The sequence below is a fragment of the Diorhabda sublineata genome, chromosome 6, assembly GCF_026230105.1.
Source record: "Diorhabda sublineata isolate icDioSubl1.1 chromosome 6, icDioSubl1.1, whole genome shotgun sequence".
Lineage (NCBI taxonomy): Eukaryota > Metazoa > Arthropoda > Insecta > Coleoptera > Chrysomelidae > Diorhabda > Diorhabda sublineata.
The window spans coordinates 21,658,158-21,679,802 of NC_079479.1; the positions used below are offsets into that span (position 1 = coordinate 21,658,158).

The following is a 21,645-nucleotide window of genomic DNA, read 5'->3' on the forward strand; positions in this document are numbered from 1 at the left end:
GTACTGTCGCATGAAAATTGTCGGTTTACAAATCTTCACGGTGTGGCCGCTATTATTATTACGTTTTTCTGACAATTGGTCTGAAAATTGAGTAATGAGACTTTGCATGGAACAACGAGACTTCTACTGTATAATGGATTAACCCTTATATATCTATACATATTTTTCCGGCTGTATACGATCGAAAATTCTCTCTCAGCAGTGTGTTATAGTCCGTTTGAGTTATAAGTTTGAGCAATCCCGGAATGAGTTGAATTTACGGAGTTTATTACACCTGGATCAAACGGACCCGGTGCTACCTTGCCAGCTGAAGGTCATTACACTCACTCCTAAGGCGAGTTCTGTGAGGACAAGAAGAATTAGGTGGAACGGAATGACTATTCAAAATATGCAGCTCGCTCCCGGACTATTAGTGGTACGAATCTGAGAAGTATCCACGGTGCGTGAAATTTTGTTGCGTGGTGATGAAATGGTGTAGATGTCGGAATATTGTTGAAAAAGTCACAAAAAAGTCGGAATAATCATTACAAGACTTTTAGGATTAGAAACCTGTTCCACAAACTATTGGAGACTTCGTATCCTTTTATTACGAACATGAGACTTGCAAAGAAAAAACACCTGGAAATCAATGATGCAGCTAAGGAACGGTCAATATAATTTTATTGAATTTTGAATCAATTGAAGTTTCTTTTTCGACTGAACAACTTTTGACTTTGAATCTTCAGTTTTATTATTTACACAATTCTCCAGTTTTTTGATTTTATTGAATTTTTGATTGTAAGCACTATTCAATATAAATATATACTCCAAATATTAGTTGCAACTTGCTTTGATCAGAACAACCTATCACGAAAATTTCAGAATTTTTTATCTTCGTAATAGTCTTTCAATTAGCTCTCAATTTTTTCTCAAAATTCTAATAAAACAGTTTAATTCATGTATTTTTTTTTTTCGAATGAGATCAATCCCAGGTTTCTATGTTAATCCGTTTCATAGATGTTGATTTTTTTCCGTTATTTGGCCATTCGGCCCCACTGTGCGCTGTAGTACCATAAGCGGTATGGCTGACGAATTGGGCATCAGCGTAAGCGGTATTAAGCAAATAATTCATCATCGGCTCGGTAAAATTTCAGCAAGATTAGTGCCAAGAATTCTGGATTTCGAGCGGAAATTCACACGAGAAGTATACACGCGTCTCATGTAGCGATATGGAGAGGAAAGAGAAAGTTTATTGCATCTAATATTCACCACAGACGAGAGTTAGGTGATTTTCTCACTGAATAACCAACTGTAAACGTGCAGTGTTATAATAATATTCTAAAAATCACGACGAAACCTGTCTACAGATCAATTCGACGCGATATTCCAATCCGTAGCGCCAGACCGCATACATCTCGGCTTACGACGGAAAAGTAAAATGAATCGGGTTGGGAAACACTGGAACACTCCCTTTATAGTCCCGATTTATCGTCATATGACTATTATTTATTTGGTTCATTGAAAGAGGCACTTAGCGGACCGCAATTCGAAGACAATGCAGAGGTAGAATCTTTCGTGTGAAAATGATTACGTGACCAGCCGAGAGATTTTCACGAAAAAGGCATTCGAAAGCTTCTGGGAAGGTGGCAAAAATGTGTAGAGTGTGACGGAGACTATCTAGGAAAACTCTAAAAAATTTCAGCTTTGTAACTTTCTTAAAGCAAAATTTCGATTCATATTTGAAGCACACTCGTAATTTTTCGTTGGTATATAATGTTCAAATGTGAATTTGTGGATGACGAAATGCAGTATAGAAACTTTCGTCAATTAATGGTTGGAATAATGGCAGACGAAGTAAATATCAACCGCTTAACTCTCAGGTAGATTTAATCTCAAGGTTTCAAGATAAAAAAGCTCTAGATACGAAGGTTTCCAAAAAACCATTTAGAAGAGCAAAAATAATATACAGTTTCCAAATGTTAACCGTGGCTGATCAAAGATGAGAAAAATCATCTCACATACCAAATTGAAAGTTAAAACGATGCTCATCGGCTTCTTTGCCTGCTCCTGGTTGGGTGGTCTATAAGGAGTTCGTTCCACCAGGAAACACAGAGAGTATGCCAAATATCGCGAACATTTGGATGCTATATCATGACAATGCCCCTTGCCACTGCGCGCAATTTCTAGCCTCCAGAAATATTCCAATGTTATCGCAGTTACCGTATTCACCAGATGTATTGCCATGTGACTTCGTTTCAATCCCAAAAATAATTAAAGCTGTGAAAGGAACGCATTTTGAAAATATTGAGGACATCCAGTGTGGAATGGTTCCAGTCAAAGGATTCTAGAATTGCTACTGTAAAGTTTTCCTTATTTACTTATGCCATTTCTATCGATGGGTTGAGTTTATAAACACTCTAAAAAGACAAACACATAAATAAAAACACTTTCCTAGAAATTAGTGAAAAAACAATGTAAACAAATCGTCGCTGTGATAAAAACAAAAATCGAAGGCACCTCAAATTCAACAAATTTTAAAATTCGATTTTAACCAGACAGGACCGGTTTCACTGCTTAATTCGTAAACTACAATCCCTGGGAAAATCGCTAGGGCATCATTTTTACAGCAATAGTATCATTACTCAATTTCCAGACCTCGTATTATCATTTATGTGAAACAATGGACTTTTAAGGATATGAGGTAATAAATTCTTATCGCCATATTAAAGTGAACTTCTATTGTATTTTGTATATATGTATGCATACTAATGTGATGATGGAAAGGTCAAAGAAGAATTATTTTTCAATATATTCTTACTTAATTTCCACACACTTTTAAGAACGTTTGACTAAAGCTTCTATGCCAACATGAAAGTATGATCAAATTTAGAAAAAGTTTTCTACAGAAGCCTTTTCTGATGTACTTTCTGAAGTAGGTACACAAGGTGATGAAGAATGTCATGTGTCCAGGAATAGATAAACTAGAAAATAATTAAGTGTATTGCTTAGATACACGATCTGATAATGAGTTTTATATCAAATACACTAATCCAAAACTAATTTGAAAACTTTTATTGCACTATTTAAGTCCTTTCCTACAAATGGAAACCTAGAAATTGCTTCAATAAAATAGGCTGTTCTACTCATGATTGGATGATGTGATAATACAGAAGTATATGATAGTGTCAACACAAATCAAGATAAACCGTTCTTTCCCCTTAAAAACTCCCTTTTTTCAACTTCCCGACCTCAGATCGCTTGTAAATTCTTTTGTTATATTTTGTTCCTTTTCCAATAGGTTTCATCTTAATACTATTTTCTTCCATTTTGTACCACTTTTGAAGACTTTAGCTCTAGTCTTTAACTGGTTTTTAGTAATATAATGGGGCTTAGTGTTGCAGTTCTTCAAATATTTGACATAATGTTGTGTACAATTACAAGATGTGGGACACTTTCGATTCCATACTTTAGATGACTCGTAAGTCACACTTAAAAAAATAAAATATCAAACGTCAATTTAATATTTACCTGCTTAACCATATCAATATAATTAGATAAGAATAATGGGTTTATAAGTAACTAAATTATTGGGGCTTGTTTATTAGATTCAAATATATGGAAATATCCAATTGTTCTGCATAAAATCATGAAAATTATCATTCATTTCCTTTTTTTAACTTAATACCAGTACGGTTTACTATTACAAGAAATTTATTAAATAGATTGTGACTGATTTACGAAATACGTAATTTTAACCAACTAGACTACATGAAATTTTTAATGGTTACAGTTACTGAAGGAGCTACTCAAAGATAGTTAGAAAGTAGAACAATCCCAATCTGGTAGTACGAGGTGAAAATGTGAAGAGAAAAATAAGATTGTTTTAACGCCAACAACTATCATGTTCTGCTATATGAAACTTTATCTTGAGTATCATTCAATTGAATCATTGTACAAATTTGGAAATATGCAACATTTTGAAAAACGTTGATGTTTCTATTGAAACTTTAATAATTAAAACCATGTCTATCACGATGAAGCAGAAATTCTGAGAAACATACTGAAATGAGTAAAAATCATCTAATTTTTTGGAGTTTGTAAGTTCCAGTCTACATATGACTTACAGATAATTACCACTAGAGCTACATCCCACAATTGTGACTTATATTGTCGAGCGAATAAAATTATATACCCTGTACTGAAAAGTTGTTGAAAATGATTCTGTATAAATTAAGAGAAAAGTAAGACATGCAGTTGCATAAACATCTTTATAAATGGCGATTGATTAATATGATAAAGTTCAGTACTTCCTTTGTCGTTTGGTATATATCAATTTAAAAATTTGAGGGATTATAGCCATTATATTATGAAATTATTTATCAAAGCTACAATTTTTTTAAAGGGAACACCCTATATTTTATTATATATTTGTAATTATGTTGACTTCCCTATTACAATAATTTATGGCTTTGATGTGTTCTTCTTCTAGTATTTGAAAAGTTATAATCAATTTTCCATAAAAATCGTATTCGTAATCGAAAGTAAGTAATAATATAAGAGAAAAGATTGAAGATCTGTTGCGGCCCAAGCATTCGAATAATAGTAAAATTTTTGAAAACTATTTATTTTATTAATATTCATTGGATTTGATACAAGATGAATCAAAATAATAATAATACATTTGCTCGGTTCCTTTAACTGAACTGAACTGAACTGAATATTTTATGTGAGTATTGAAAATTACAACAAAAAAATAAATCAGAGCAAATAAAAAGAGATGAAACATAGAAAAATGGAAAGATAGCCCACTCCGAAGTAACGGGCATGAACGTGAACTGGCAAAATATAAAGAAAAGTATTTTGGACCCAGCAAATAACACACTAAAAATTGAAAATAGCAAAATAAAGAAAAATCTATTATTTTTTGAAGGCAGCGAAATAGCTATAGTGAAAATAAAATGGCAAGAGTAACATGGTTAGCGAAAAAAAAATGGAAAGATTATTAAAAATATAAAATACTGAGGAAGAGAAGTACAAAGTTAAAAAAGCAAGAGAGAATTGTGGATCAACAAAATAATGGAAGAACAACAGAAGCAACTCTAAAATTTACCAATACATTAAACATCAAATTAGGAAAAAAGGTACAGCAAAGGCAGACAGCAGGTATTGGGAATAACACTCTAAAAATATACTAGGAGAAAATGATTTTAACACAGATGGGGATGCCAGACGGATGGAGCCATATGGCCCATATTCAAAAAAAGAAATCCAAAAATGTGCGCTAATTACAGACCTAAATACGGTCTAAAAGATTTTTACTTCCATCGTTTATACGAGATTTAAAAAGTATAAGGAGTCTCATCTTGGAAAATGTCAATATGGATTTAAGCTCGGGAAATCAACTATTCATATTTTAAATCAAATTTCAAAAAAATGTTGCGATCAAGATATGAATATCCACATTCTATTTATAGACTGCAAAAATACCCTCCAAAGACATCTATGCATTATGCATGCTTGAAAGCGATAATTGAAAGAGTTCTCACATTACGAAGGATTTATATAGAAACCTTCCGAAATTTATTCCGTATTCTCTCCATCATGTAATATCTCGTTTTTGGGGGTATTTTATTGAAATATGGTGACCTTGGTGGCCATTGTACTTAACCATTTCTTATGATCTATTTTCTAGAAAATAGTTTATTCAATTCACCATTTGGTAATTGATTAACGTGAGCATGCAAAAACCACATCTTTTGACGTATACGAAGTGGGATTTCTTCCAATAAAAGAGATAATTGGTTTACTAGAAAATCTAAATACATCTTAGCATCTTAATTTAAATTTGAAAATAGTGAAATTTTTTCCCATTAACACAATCATTTTCATTAAATATGACTTCATCTCCAAATAGAACTTAGTCGAACAAAATCAAAATATCACAAGAACTAATAATTATAGGCATAGGAAAAGCTTAATAAAAAAGATGTATGTTGGTAATACTTTTCCATAGTCTCATAGAATACAGGGTGATTCATTTGAAAAAACCGAGAAAATCATGTATCACTACCTATTTCGATTCACCCTGTATTAGATTCTATGAATATTAAGAGAATAAATAATTTTACAGACTTTTTACTACTATTCGTATGCTTTCTCCGCAACAGATCTTCATTCTTAATTTTCTCTTAGATTATACAGGATATTAAACTTGTTAAGATTTTTATGGAAAATTGGTTATTACTTTTTGAATACCCCGTAGAACACATATAATTGTTGTTGCTATAATCAAAAGACACAGGCACCTGTGGCCACCTCGACAAAACCGTCTGTGAATTTGTGAAGTGGTTATTATCGATGTGCCTTGATGATAATGATACACTTATGTAAAACGTTATTTAAACTGTCTAACGTGCGCTTCGAGTTATATAAGAGACCATAATGTAGCGGTGGTGATCGATATGAATATTATCAACAGCTCCAGAAATTCTACTAATTTATTTTTAAATCTATAGTTTTCTATGGAATGCAATTAATTATTTAAATGATTCTAAGAACTAAATTGAAAGATATTGGAATGAAAATTTTATAGAGCTTGCAATGAATAATTGCAAATGATGAGGATAATAATACATAAGAATGCAAATAACGTGGTTATATATGGCGTTTTAATATGGTGATTTCATATTGAGTTTTAAAAACAATGAAGTTATTTCATTTATACAACTAGTTGCTCTAACCATGGAAGAAAAGAAGCACTGCGTAAAAGATTGGAATATTAAATAGATTTGCAATAATAAATAGATGCAAATCTACGCAATTCTATTAGGAGATTAATGTAGCTCAAAGTTTTCTACAGAATTTATTGATCTGAGGTTATGACAACATTTCGTATTATGGGAAGGAGTAAGTGTGTATAAGGTGACGTGACACAGCTCGAGTTTTTCCGACATGTGAAATGAAGTGGATTAGCGGATATTCACAACGAGATTTGCATGACATAACAGGCGCGTGGCGCAATGAACAAGACACAATTTCTCGTGCTGTGAGGTTTTCGCAACAAGTCTTAATTTTGTAGACGAGGGGTTGATAGAGTAATGACAAATTTTTACTCGTGAAGCAGACATTTTTAAATGCACTTGGTGGCGAGTCAATTTAAAAACTGCGCCTCAATATGCGCATGTGTTGTTACATGTATGAATTTTTTAACAATCTGGAAATTTGATATAATAAGAATCACTTTGTCTCCCATTGAAATTTCATCAGTTTCAAGTTGGTTAACATTATTTAAACAATAGCATTATTTATCTGCTTGATGCTCCAATTTTTTTGTGATTGTTTCTAAAGATCTATTTACACTTGGTGTTAATTTTTAAACATCTAAATATATACCTACCGTTTTATCACCAAATATAACAGTTAGGGAGTTCAATATATCCGGAAACTAACAAATATGTATTTATAAAGTCTGCACTTGCGAAATTTTATATCGCACTCTTTCGATTTTTATTGCGGAGTCTCTTTACCACAATTATTCTTTTCTCATTCATATTTTTTGCCTCTTTGTTTTTCACTCTCGTCTTTTCTCCTTATCTCTCGAATCTTGTCGGTATGGCTCTCTATAATTGATCATCTTTCAAATCCTAGATATTTTTTTTTATTATGTTCCATATAACCGCTAATTTATACGGTGTGTAACAACCAAATGGAATAAATCTGTTAATGAATGAAGAAGGATGTTCTGGGGAGAAATTCTTGGACACGTCGATTTGCATTTCTAAATGCGCATTTTTTCAAGAGAACAATTATGCTGGGTATGCCATTTGACCAACACTAACTTTCTTATTTTAAATGCAAAATCCTGTATACTATTTATTTTTTGGATTCTTCATCAATGAGAATTCTATTTAGACTAATAAGGACAATTTTGACGATTGATATTTACACTGCTCTCATCAGAAGACAAAAGAACTTCCATTCCGTTTGGCTGTTCCACATCGTATAGTTTCTTGTCTACTTTACTTTCATTATTTCCTCTTGGCTTCCTTATTGCCTGATGTTTTTGTTAGCTAGTGCTTTTAGACTTTATTTACATTCCCATGTTAGCTAGGACGTGCTCACAATACCCCTCAGTACCTTCAAGGCCGCTTGACGGTCGTAGAGAATGTAAATGTACTTTTTAGGAATATTTATATCCAAACACTCTTGAGATCTGATACTTTGAATATACTTTATGATGAAATTATATTCTTCTAGCGATAGTCTCAATCTTGTCAACGTACTTATGATTCAGAATAGATAAATGAATGCACTATGTTCTGTATAGACAATAATTTCCTATCATACAGATAGTATCTAAATGGTTTACGACCAACTAATACTTTTAACTGTTCTTTTTCAATGGTAGAATGATTCTTCGCAATTCTTCCAATAGGAAGGTCATCCTCATTTGTCTAAACATTCTCTATTGCCTACCGTATCAGTTTTCAGTACAAATTTATATCACCTTAGAAATATCTGGTGCTTATCCATTTATCTTTCTTTTTTTTAATTTTTTTACTTCTTAGAATTTCTTTTATGTTTTTCGAGATAATTTTTTTTTGATTGGAAGTCTCTTAAATTGCCTTAGTTTGAGGTATCTTTTCATAAAAAATCTTTTTAAAATAACAGGTAATAATTTAATGTTTCGACCTAATGCGGTCTTCATCAAGATAGTTTGATAAAGAGATGGATCGAAACGTTAAATTTTTACCTGTTATTGTTTCCTCAAATCAGCGCAATTTATCACGAAAGAAATATTCTTACCTTACTTTGCTTTGAGTTAAATTATTGATATATGTCCTACTTACCATTACAGACTAGATGCATTTCTCATAAAATTAGTCATCCACAGATCCCCATTGAGGTGAGCGTCATTTCCAAGCATTGACCCATTGTCACCATTTTTATGCATTAAATTTTTTCATATAATTCCGCAAATGTAACTTCTTCGATTATTTTAGCTTTGGTTTCCTTGCTTCCATAATTCAAGTTATCATTATTACTTCCTCAATGTTTTATCTCCTTTTAAGCTCCTTCGTGTTGTTATCTTCTCTACAGAGTTATTGATTAGTATAAGTTCAGTGCCTTTGTCTTTTGAGATATAAATTTGAAAATTTCAGGCATTATAGCCATCATTAGTAGTCATATTTCAAAATTATTCACAATTTTACAGGTTGTTTCAGAATGCTATGCCCTATCGAATCTACATTTCTTTAAATAAAACACCCTTTATCTTATTTGCATATTTGTAATTATATTCACTTCCCCATTACAATAAAAAAGGACTGTGATGTGTTCTACGAGCTATTTAAAAAGTTATACCCTGTACAATGTAAGAGAAATTCAAAAATGTTACGGCCCAAGCATTCGAATAGTCGTAAAAATCCTTAAAAATTATTTATTTCGTTGGTATTCATTGAATCTGATACAGAGTGAATCTAAAGACTTTTTCTCGTTTTTTTAATGAATAACCCTGTATTTTATGTGAGTATTGAAAAGTAATACCAACTTAATTCTTTTTTATCAAATATTATGTACCTACGAGGATGGTACCAGAAGTACCTGGCCTAACCTTGAGATGGCGGTAGTTGCTTTCAAAAAAAACTACTGAATTAGAAAGTAAACCAGGCATACAGCATATGTTTCAAGTTTGTTTAGATTTGTTTGGCAACCAGCAATATTGAACGTTTTTAGTGAATTTGTGAGCATGGAAAAAATAGGTCATCGTTCTGTAATACAATACTTTCATTTGAAAGGCATTAGCCCGACCCATATAAAAGCTAAACTAGATTCTACTCTGGGTGAAACTGCTCCTTCGTTATAAACAGCAAAATATTTGGGAACAGAGTTTGAACGAGGACTTACGACCTGCGAAGACCAGCATTGCAGTAGTGGACCAAACATTGAGGTGGCGACACCACAAATGTTTAAGAAAATCCATAAAACCGTACTGGATGATCGTTGATTTAAAGTACGCTATTTAGCAGTTATAGTAGGCATTTCAAAAGTGCGGTAAATTGCATATCAACTTGAAATTTGAACATGAGAAAGCTGTGCGCAAGATGGGTGCCGGTCCCGAAAGTGTGTCTATCTATCGAGTGTTTGGCAATGTTTCACAGAAATAAAGGCGAATTTTTGTACCGTTTCATAACCATAGATGAAACGTGGGTCCATCATTAATTGACTGAATAGGGAGAACCTGTTCCAAAAAAGGCAAAGACCTTTCCATCTGAAGGTTCTTTGGGATGCGCGTGGGATTTTCATTGACTATCTTTAAAAAGGAAAAACTATCAACGGCGAGTCTTATGCAAACCTCAAAAAATATACCAAACCGTTAAATTACAAAACAATAATGTACGTATTGTCATGTCAGGTTATTGTCAAATTGTTTTGCACAGAAAAATGAAAATAATTATTAATATGCTCTACAGGCCATGTATTGCAAGAATGGCAATATTACATAGTTTTATATACTGTATATCAAAGTCCTCTATTTTGCATTTTCCACACAATACTTGTCCATTCCTTCCTGTTCACAGCTTTTTCTCTTCAATTCTGAACATTATTTTTTAGGTCCTTAATTACACAACCATACCATCTCTTCTTTGGTCGCCTCTTTCTTTTTTTCTTTATTGGCCTCCTTTGCAGTACTAATTTTGGCATCCGTTCTCTATGTAGTCTCTCAACATGTCCCAAACATCTCACCCTCTGTCTCTTAATAAACGAGCTTATTGTAGCTTCTCCATAACGTTTCTCCAATTCTTTATTAGTACTTCTCCTCCAGCCCTATTCTGTGTGTACTCCTCCGTAGATTCCTCTCCCATTTTTCCAACATGGCTTCATCTGCCTTTTTTAATATCCATGTTCCACATGCATGTTGCAGTGGGTCTTATTACCGTTTTATATATTCATATTTTTGTTTTTCTTGATACGTATTTTGACTTCATCAGTGATCTAATACTTCCGAATTTTTGTGTTTCTTTAGTTATTCTGGCTTCCAGTTCTAATTCTTCTACTCCCTTGTCTTCTATTACTACTCCTACATACACAAAGTTGGAAACTCTTTCGAAATTGTACTCTTTGTGTCTGGTTGTATTAAAGGACAAGTAATATTCTGTTTCTCTCTGTGTATCTCCCATGATATATTTTGTCTTCTCTTGATTTATTTCTAGTCCAAAATTTTTGGCTTCCTCTTCCAATTTGTTTACTGCTTTCTTTAAGTGCTATCAACGCTACGTCATCTGCTTAAGATAGACATTGGCATTCGTTATTGAAGATTTTCCTATCGCTTTTTAATTTAGAATTCTGGATAATTACTCTTGTTGGAGTCCTCTATTAACATGAAATTCTTCAAACCTTTTCCATTTCACTTCATTTTTTGTTTTAGTGGTGTCTTGTATTCATAGCAGGTGGTTAGTAATTCTTTGAGGGAGAAAATCTGGTCCGTTGTTAACCTATTAGCTCTAAAGCCTTCTTGATATTCCCCTAGTATTTTTTCAGCATCTAGTCTGTTCTTTATCATTTTCGTTAGCACTTTATAACAGGTATCTAACAATGCAATTTCCCTATAGTTTTCGCAAAGCAGATTATCAACTTTTTTTGAATCGGACATATGATTATTATTAATTGTTGAATAATTGTTTTGCACAATAATATCTAGAATTAGTTTTAGGTATAGGCTATGCTTGACCAAAAAAATCATGTTGATAGTATTCACATAAAATTCTTTTGAAAAAAAACCGAAAAAATGTAATAGTCTTTTGATTCACAATGTATCAGATTCAAAGAATATTAACGAAATGAATAATTTCTCAGGATTTTCACTACTATTTAAATGCCTTGGTCGCATTATATCTTTATTATTGATTTTCTCTTAGATTATACAGGATATTGAACTTTTAACAATTTTTATGGAAAATTGGTTATAATTTTTTAAATATTCCATAGTATATATCACAATCTTATATAATTGTAATGGGGAAGTAAAGTTGATTCCAAATATGCAATAAAATATGGGGTGTTCCATTGAAAAAACTGTAACTTTGATATGGCACGTCAATATAAATACTCTCTAAGATTGTAAATCATTTTAAGATGTGAAGATTAATGATGGCTCGTACTTTCAAATTGATATCTCAGATGATAAAGAAGGAACTAAACTTTATGATGTGTCGCTGTGTTTTTTGAAATTTATACTCAATTACCTTTTCTTTCCACATTTTAGGATGAATATTTCTCAAAATATCATTATAATTAACTAATTTAGTAATTTTTTCTCCAGAACCCAATTCTTTTGACTAGTTTTCTTATTATCAAATATAATTCTTAACAATTACATTTAATACGAGTATTAAAAGCAGATATAATACTTTTTCCTATGGATTAATTCAATATACTGTTTAATATTTGGTAAACCGACAGGTGTTGATTTTCAACAATATCAATTTCACTTGTTTATTATCATCAAAATTATAAGGAAATGTTTCCAATTAATCAGATTCAATATCAATGAGAAAAAACTGGAAAATTAGTGTACCGTTATATTACAAGCAACTAAAAATTGAAGCTTCGATTTTGGATGTGTATATTAATCAAAACTCTCCTTTTTTTCGATGCAGAGTATTTATCATTTTCACAGCATTATTTATTTCTAAATCCAAGTGGAAAACAAGATAAGAACTTCTCTTTTTGTGAAGAAAATTGATTAGTATGTTAAAATCTGAATTCAATAATTTTTATCACAATATTAACTCTATAAATAGGATAAAAAAATAAAAAATGACATAATTGAAATGTCCATTATGTCGAATCATCACAAACCGAATTATTTTATTTCGTTAGCTTCAATTTTTAAATGATATTCTATATATTCAACTTAATACTCATCCCTCTGGACATAGTTACTGCTCTACTATTGCGGGCGTGAATCACTCACCAAAAAACTAACATGACATTTTAACACTTGTTTTGTGCTGCTATAGAGTAAGGAGGCTGGAATCCGCACCTTGGTCGCTTTAGATGACCAGGGAGGTGAGTCTCTATAACTCGTTGTCATTTTAACTACTTAAATACTTTTCTTTTCATCATTATACTTGTCATCATGTGTCTTTTTTCGCCATTTTAACTCTACGCGATTTTGTAGGACTACCACAAGATATCAAAAATATAATATCACAATTATATTTTAGGGATTATTATTATTTGTCCTGTATATATAAATAGTTTTTTTAAATGAAAGTTAGTCGGAAGAACTTACAAACAAATTCCAATGCGTTCTTTAAACTTGCATAACATAATGGAAAAAAGTTGTCCTAAATATGAGAACCTTACTTTTTACTGTTAAGTTCTCTGGTGTCTAAAATTTGTTTTATATACAATGTTATTGTTAAACTGCAAACATCTAGCATAAGGCAGAAGTAAAAGACACACTGTTCTGGTCTATATCAGACAAATTACTAATTTTCTTTTTTTAAAAACTAACTACTACTTTAAATGCAGTTTGAGCTGGTCCTTAATATGTTTCGTCGATTTCAATTTATAAATAGAGTCTATTGGTTAAAATCTACAGTTTAAGTAGTTGAATTTCCCATAGTTTCAAATGCGTTAGTTTAATATTTGAACAAGATACAAAATCTCATTTATTCAAGTCTACGTGTATCATGTAAGATCAAATTTGACCCGGACTAAAAAAAAAAAGTATTTTGACGCTTTCAAAATAGGTTTTTTTTAGAGCCAATACAAGTATGCCAACGCTCCCTCCAATTTTCGATACACTTGTTACCAGCCTCGACTGAAATGGCGCACACTACCTTAAGTAAATTACATTTCATGGTTTCTCTGAAGCGTGTGAGTTTAAAAAGAAAAAAAAAGTCACAGAGGGGCAATTCTGTCGAATACGATGGCTTTCGTTACGTGTTTTTGACGACGCATTATCGTGTTGAAAAATCCATAAATTGTTTGCCTACAAATTGGATTACGACGATTGCTTCATGTAGGAGCCTCAAAATAACAAAGTAGTACTCTATATTGATCGTTTCACCTTATGGAACGATTTCATGGTAATAGGAGGAAATTATGAACATCACTTTGTTGTTAGCCCGACTTATCCATACTTCTAATTGTTGGGAATATTATAAACCCACGTCTCGTCACCAGTGATGAGTACAAACCTCAGTTACATTGTTAGGCAACACATTTAAGATTTTAACTCCACTTTACTTTTGCAAAATATTTTGGTCTTTTGATACGAGTCTAGTATTGACATGCGTACAAATCAATTAACCTAATACACAATATACTTAAATTTTTTACAAAAAAATTAACTCAAAAACTATACATTTTTCGAAAAAGGTTTTAGACAAAAGTATACTAAAATTTTACGTAGATTTCAAAAATATATTAATATACAGGGTGCTCCATTTAAAATAACAAAGTTACAGTCGACTTTCGGTAGAATCGGAAGTCAGCCATTTTTGAAAATATTTTAGTTGAAAAGATCGTAGAAATTTTCATGATTTTACTATAAGTATTTTGCCATATACAGATAGTTTTAACTCGTTATGGGACACCCCGTATAGTCGTCTCAGTTTGAATCATTCAAAAAACTTTGTGGGCCCAGTTTACTGGTAACTGGCAACAAAACTTCAGAAAAGAATGTACCGTTTTAGGGAAGAAATGTTACCAATGCAATTTAATTGTTTAAATACACCAGCCAGGATCAAATTTGATAAGACCTTTAAACGTAATAATTCTTGAGGTTAAGAAAAGATCAGATTACGAACTACAAATCCAAATCTATCAGAAACGTATTTATTAGAGATGGAATAATTGTAGATACAAATCTTCAAGGTAGTTCTACAAATATCTACATTTTGCATCTCATTCATTGCTGTATACCAATATTATCTAATTGTTAATAATGATACTTTTAATGTCAACATTATATTACTTTATTGACATTAGCAAATATACACTAGCACAAAAACACGTTTTTTCTGTTTGCTTGGCTTTGTATCTTTCTGTATGCTTCAGATTGACTTTTATCTGTGTTACAATAATATAGACATAGCTTTCTAAATAAGACTTTAATGATATTTGCAAATTACTCTGCATTTCAAGCTCACGTCATTTCTTACATCAAAGATATTTACTAAGCAATTTATTTAGAAGTATCTATCGATATACAGTGTGATAAAATAATATAATTCAATACAAATTTCATTCGAAATCACAAAATTATTGTATTGTGAAGAAACCGTAAATTTATTTTTCTATTCTGCAAGAAGTGTGGATTTTATGAGCCTGTATTTTCGAAAAAGTTCCTTATACTACAAAATTTGTTCAAAATTAAATTGTTTCAGACATACAAAAAAAGATTGTTCAAGTTGTTTAGTTAAGTATTTTTGTTTTGTGGTGTTTTTAATTCAAAGATTATCATGAATACTTCTTACGATATAAAAAAAAGTGAATAAAAGAAATATTTTCTTGCACAGTGAAATATATCTTATGAAATATAAAATGGGCATGGTACGAAAATTTGGTTAATATGTTAATCCCAAGTCATTTTATACGGCAATTTGTCCGAAATGCTGGAAAAATTTTTATCAGTTTCATCCTTGATCATCAAACAATTTATTTTACAGTGAAGATATATTGGAACGATGTTGGGTTGGGTGGAGGTATTATAATGACTACACCATGCAAAAAAATCCTACAAAATATGCGTTAAGATCTATTCTCGCTTACCAGAAAAGAGATGGGCAAATAATTGGAAACCAAACATACGAAAACCACTAGGCGGATCACCAAAGATGTGGAGTATGAGTCTCTAAGTATCTAAAGAAGAGATCAATAGGCTAAATATTCGTAATTGAACAGGACGGAGTCTATCCTAAAAATTAATGGATTATACAGTAGAAAAACTTTTGTCTGGTAGTGTATTTTCTTTCATAATTTCACATCGCAGAAACAATGAGATATTTTGTGATATCCTTCTAAAAAAAATTTTATGATAATAATTCTGTTTATTGAAGAAATTGCATTTTACGTTGATTTGCAGAAAATATTCGGCCATTTTCAAGCTATTCATAAAATAGAAATTAATAGGGACAATTTAAAAAGTTTGCCTGTTCCTTCCGGACAAAAAAATTTGTTTGCGTAATTTTATTCTCAAAAAGAAAGAAATTTTCTACCAATTACGCTTTAGAACAATTTTTTTTTACTAATTATTTTTTCAACAGTTTTTCTGCTTCGCGTTTTCAGTTCTAATAATTTTGAAGTATCAACGTGCATAAAACAAGTATATGCACGATATGAGGTGTATTTGTCTATTGAGTTTTTTGGATTTGCAGGTCCTGGACTATAGGTTTTTCTACCACGAACAATGTTTAATTGGCTTGGGATTTCATATAATTAACTACAAACTTTTCGTACTTTACTGTTGTAAAAAAGTATCAGTACATTTCCATGCAATTCGCAAATTTATTTTTCACTTTAATATGCCAGGAACCATAATGTAATATACTTTTTTTTTGTACATTACACTAGTCTGCAAAACTTTTCATCAAATCCCGGCACAATTCTTGGTGATTTATAAAAAATCATCTTCAATCCAAATATAACTTTCGCTTTTTTTCCGTCACCCATCATTTGCAGGGGAGCCTCACACTTATATTTTCACGACTTTTTGATAAGCATAATAAATTGATTTAATTTGCAATAAAAATTATTTTAGCTGGAATAAATTATAAATAATAAAAATATGTACTATTATTTGGTGCTTGCTTCCCTTTTATACCCTCAAGTACAGCTGTCTCGTCTCAAAAAGCGTTACTCCGCTAACATGCTTCTATTCCACTGAAAATCTCTTCTCCATCCTAGCGATGTATTGACGGAACCGTTTTTCGTGTTCATTGAAGACAGCTCCTGAAATTTTTAAGGAACAAGTCCAGGTGCGAGTGTAGGGAGTGTACTTTAAGAGATATGTTACATCCCTTTGCTTTGTTCGCTAACAGCAATTTCTCTATGCCAGCAACATGATCATCAGTTTTGTGATTACCTAAAAAGATATTACACACGTTTTAGAATGCGAGGAAAGAAGGTTTTTCTTTTATTTAGATGTTTAATAAACGTGGAATCTTGGAAAATTTGTCTAATTTGTGGACATACAAAAACTTCTTTATTGATTTTAGCTTCGCTTAGACGAGGAAACAATGTTGCCATACTCTTTGAATTTTATTACTTGCTTTCGTATTTTTAACCACTGGAAATTGAAATATGTAAAAAATAAGTGAAAATTAAGTAGGAAATGTCCCCTTTACAAACGGAGAGTGATGGGGAAAAATCGTCAAGAATGATTTTCATGCAGACCAGGGTTTTTAATGATTTTGAAAAAAACGTTCTCTTATTGAAAGCTATGTTTATGATTTATTCAGTAGATTAGTAACCTGGCAATTAAATTAGTTGTATATATTAGATTACCCGTAGTTTTTTAGAACTTGTCAAGTTTTATCAGTGCTAACAGGTATTCACGAAATGATTCTATCTTTGTATGTTTGTTTCTGCACAGCTATACAAATGGTAAACTACTTGTATCTGTTCGTTATTGGTGTGACAAGGGGTTTTTTCATTTGACATTATCTGCATTAAATGAAAAAACCTCTCAATCACGATGAGCTCAAATATTCACTACAATTTTGAAACAGTTTGAGCTAGAGCTTCAATATAAATAAATGTTAATATTAGAAGTATTTTCTCAAACTCATTCTAATTTTCTCCAACATAAAAGAGAAAATAAAGTAATTTGTAGATGATACAATACTATTGTCCATTGTTCCTTCATACTAATTTGTCGAGAAAAAAATTGTGAACAGATACCAAATAATTAGTTTGCCAGTATTTTTGCCACTTTTTTTGTATACATTGAAATGTAGCATAATTATATCTCTTTGACGACTGTGGCTACGGCACTGTGCTGTTGTAGAGTACCGATGCAGGCACGAAGACATTGGATATGATCAATCATCAAGGCGGTAAGCTCAACAAATGAGTTAAAAACAAAACTAATAAGGTTGTTGGTGTTTGCTGATGGAAGCTATTTAACTATTTATTATTCGGTGTAGTCTTTTGTTTTATTGCATATTTACGTTGAGAAAAAATAAATTCGTAACGTGGTATTGAAAAAAAATCAATGACTGTTATTCTTCTTATAGTTACTTTACACACAGTTGTTAACATAACACAAATTACTACTTTCGCTCCGTTTTTTAAAAATATTTCTAACGAAATTCACTACTGCCAAAAAAAAAGGTTAGAATAATTTTCAAAAATTCGTTTGTATTCGTAATCAAACTTGAAAGTACAAAATATTTGTTGCTATCTACTATTTATCAATTTTTGTTATGAAAAAACTACGTAATTACGTAACAAATTGTATAGAATAGATTTTCAAATCTACTTGTTGGTATACTTTTCTCCAAAAACATGGGCATTGATTCTTTTTTGATTGATGTATATGTTTGTCCAATGTATTTTTCCGAATATTCATTTTCTTAACGTATTATTCGTATTATTTAATACATATTGTCCTTAGGGTAGATTACAACGAAGAAATAAGAACTAAATCAATAAATGACTAACAAATAGGTAGAATAATTTAATTACGCAATGAGATTGGATTAGGAAAATTCATCACTTTGTCAAAGTTAGCTGGTATAGTCTTGATGTTAGTATTCCTAAACGACACCTTCATCCTCTATCCGATAGCTAAGCGACCTTGAAGTCCCTGAAGGCTATGAAGAGTACGTCCAAGCTAACGTGGGAGTGTAAACTAGTTCGAAAAGCTTTAGCTAACAGAAACAAAATGGTCGAACTTTATTGTAATTATCAAGTTATCAGAAAATGAAGAATCAGACAGCCTTGCCGAAAAACGGTGATGAGTCCATATTTTGGACCAGATCCTTACTATGGCCTCATGAGATGCCGTATCAACAACGAACTGAATGGATATCTAAAAGATCATGTACAGTCTTATTGAAGAAACAGCCTAACGCGAAACATCTCGAGAAGTCTAGAAACGACATTGCTTGTACAATGTATAATTTAGTTTACAAAGATATTGCACAGTAATCACATTAAAGAATAGGAAACTTATTTGGAGATTATTGGTGTGTCAACTCCGTGTGGTAAATTCGAACCCTACTTATTTCCATTTGATCTCTTCTTATTTATGGTATTCCAGGATATAGTCTTATAAGATCTCGAATCGTTTTCTTCCAATTTCATTATCAATGATTTATAATTGCCATATTTTTTATTTTTATCTCAGAAAGCGTAGCGAATACGACAAATTTACGATAACTCTTCAAGAGCGCTCAATAAATCCGTGACAATCCAAGAATAATGTTTACATTTATTTATAGTTATCGTAGTTGTTTTCATTTCTGGATATATATTGAACAAAAATCGAGTTTTTGAACAAAAAAAAAAGCAAAATTGAAACTATGCCAAAGGTTCTTGGCATAAAAATGGATCCAGATTTATTGCCAATATTCAAATTTGAACATCATTGTCAATGATATCAGTAATTAAAAATCTTTGTTTTGTATTCCTCACTCACATTTTTGTAATAATTATTAGTAATGAATTTCGTTAAATATTTGATGCCTAAAAATAAAAGATGTTATAATATTCGGTTTATTTTTTTATTTCCATAGAAAATTCTTCGTTATTCAGGTAAAATGAGTGTTTTTAACAGATAGTATCTCAGTGATAGAAAGAAATAAGCGCAATTCAACACATCTCTTTCTATATACACAAAATATGCCAACTAGATGACTTAATGTCTTAATGCGTTTCTTTAGAGTTTAGATTAAAGAGGAGTTTGTAATCTTTTTCTGAACAAACAAAAATAGCTTCGGTGGCAGCATTGTTTATAGTTATTACTAATAGTCTAATCAACAAGTTCAAAACGTGAAAAAATAGAGATAGAAGTCGTAAAAATATGAGCGATAGCTCATTAAAATTCGTTATTACTTCTATAAAAATGTTTATGAACTATTTTGGTGCACGCAAGAAATTTTTATTAACAATAAGATAAAAAAATGGTGTTTAGTTTTTCGATAGGAGTCAAAAAATATTAATTTTCGAGAAATTTTGAAAAAGCTTGTTAAAGGAGATAAAAAAGTTCTTTGAACTCTATTTCTGTTATTGCTAATTTCAAGTCAACCTTGAAAATAGGAGTGTTGCCGCTAAAGAGAGTTCTACAGACAAAATCATTTTTTTTAATATAATATGTCATTTGGAAAATTTCTAGTATCTTCTTATTACTTGAAATAATTGAGCTCTGTTGGTAAAAACATTTTTTCACAATTTTCAAAAAGTCATTCAATTGTTAATTTACAAATTTTTCTTTACCGCCCTTACCATAAACAATTTATATATATATATATATATATATATATATATATATATATATATTTATATTAATGCTTCTAAATGTTCTCTATTTTAGGTCTCTTCTGTCTCAAAATTTCAAAATTAGTTTTTTCCTAGTTTTTAAAAGGAACATAGCTATTTTTTAATATATCAAAAGGTCTAGGAAATAAATAAATATATATATATATATATATATATATATAAATATAAATATGTATATATATATATATATATATATATATGTCGTAACGGCCACGCGCAACCCTATTTAACCGAGAGTTAGAAGTTTTTTATCGGAAATTTCCCCTTCTCTTTAACGAGCTTTTTCAAAATTTGTAAGAAATTGATATTTTTCGAGTTAGTAACGAAAAACGAGATAACATTTTTTCATGTCATTTTGTTAATAACAATTGCATTTTTTTGTCTGCAGCTAAATCCATCAAAAACATTTTTCTAGAGGTGTATATATCCGAATCTAATGAGCCATCGCTCATATTCTTAGGAACTTTATTCCTATTTTTCTCATAATAGAACTTATTGACTAGACTATAAAACCTACTTTGAGGTAAATCTTTCCTAAGTTTGGATTTGGAATCACTCCTATTTTCGTATATTCTGACACAAATTGGACTTTAAATCTTTTTCAAAAAACTATTAGACAAAAAAAATTTCAAAATAAAGGCGCAACTCATTTTCCATGAATTTCCAAGAATTTTCACTCACCGAATATTACATGTTTAGGTATAAGAATATTGTAGAACTAATTCACATTTACTTTTTTGTACGATAAAATTTGACAATATCGATATTGATATAAAAAATATCAGTTGGAACGTATCAAATTTGGGTAAATCAATAATTCGCCGGTACGTGTTTTTTCATTATTCTTTTCAATGAACACCTTAGGTTTTTAAAATTGAAAGAATTATATTTTTTAAGGCTTGAAACCTGGTGACAACTGTTTATTTTGCAACCAAATTTATCCATTTATGTTTTTAAATATTCTTATTTATAATAAAAACCATTTAAACCGTTGAACTTTATTCCGACTGATAGGCAATGAATGAGCAGGTTTTTATCGAGTTCAATTTTCTATTAGATTAATAAATATGAATATTAAGTATTTTAATGATTCTTTGTTGGTCGAGTATTTTGGTGCATAGGTTGCACATAGGTCTTGTGATTTGTTAA

The 21,645-nt window shown here is 31.0% G+C and overlaps 1 protein-coding gene across 9 annotated transcripts in view; it reads left to right on the forward strand.

Annotated features, from left to right (window-relative positions):
* Positions 1-21,645, forward strand: part of LOC130445928 (synaptosomal-associated protein 25) — a 119,191-nt gene that overhangs the window by 20,630 nt on the left and 76,916 nt on the right. For 3 of the 9 annotated variants that reach the window (XM_056781836.1, XM_056781829.1, XM_056781834.1), the window contains exon 4: positions 18,002-18,050. The exons of 4 other annotated variants lie outside the window; for them this stretch is intronic. In XM_056781836.1, the coding sequence (XP_056637814.1) occupies positions 18,002-18,050 (49 nt within the window). Of the gene's footprint in view, positions 1-13,001; positions 13,051-18,001; positions 18,051-21,645 lie in introns of all 9 variants that reach the window. 2 more of the 9 variants (XM_056781837.1, XM_056781832.1) reach the window with 1 other exon arrangement.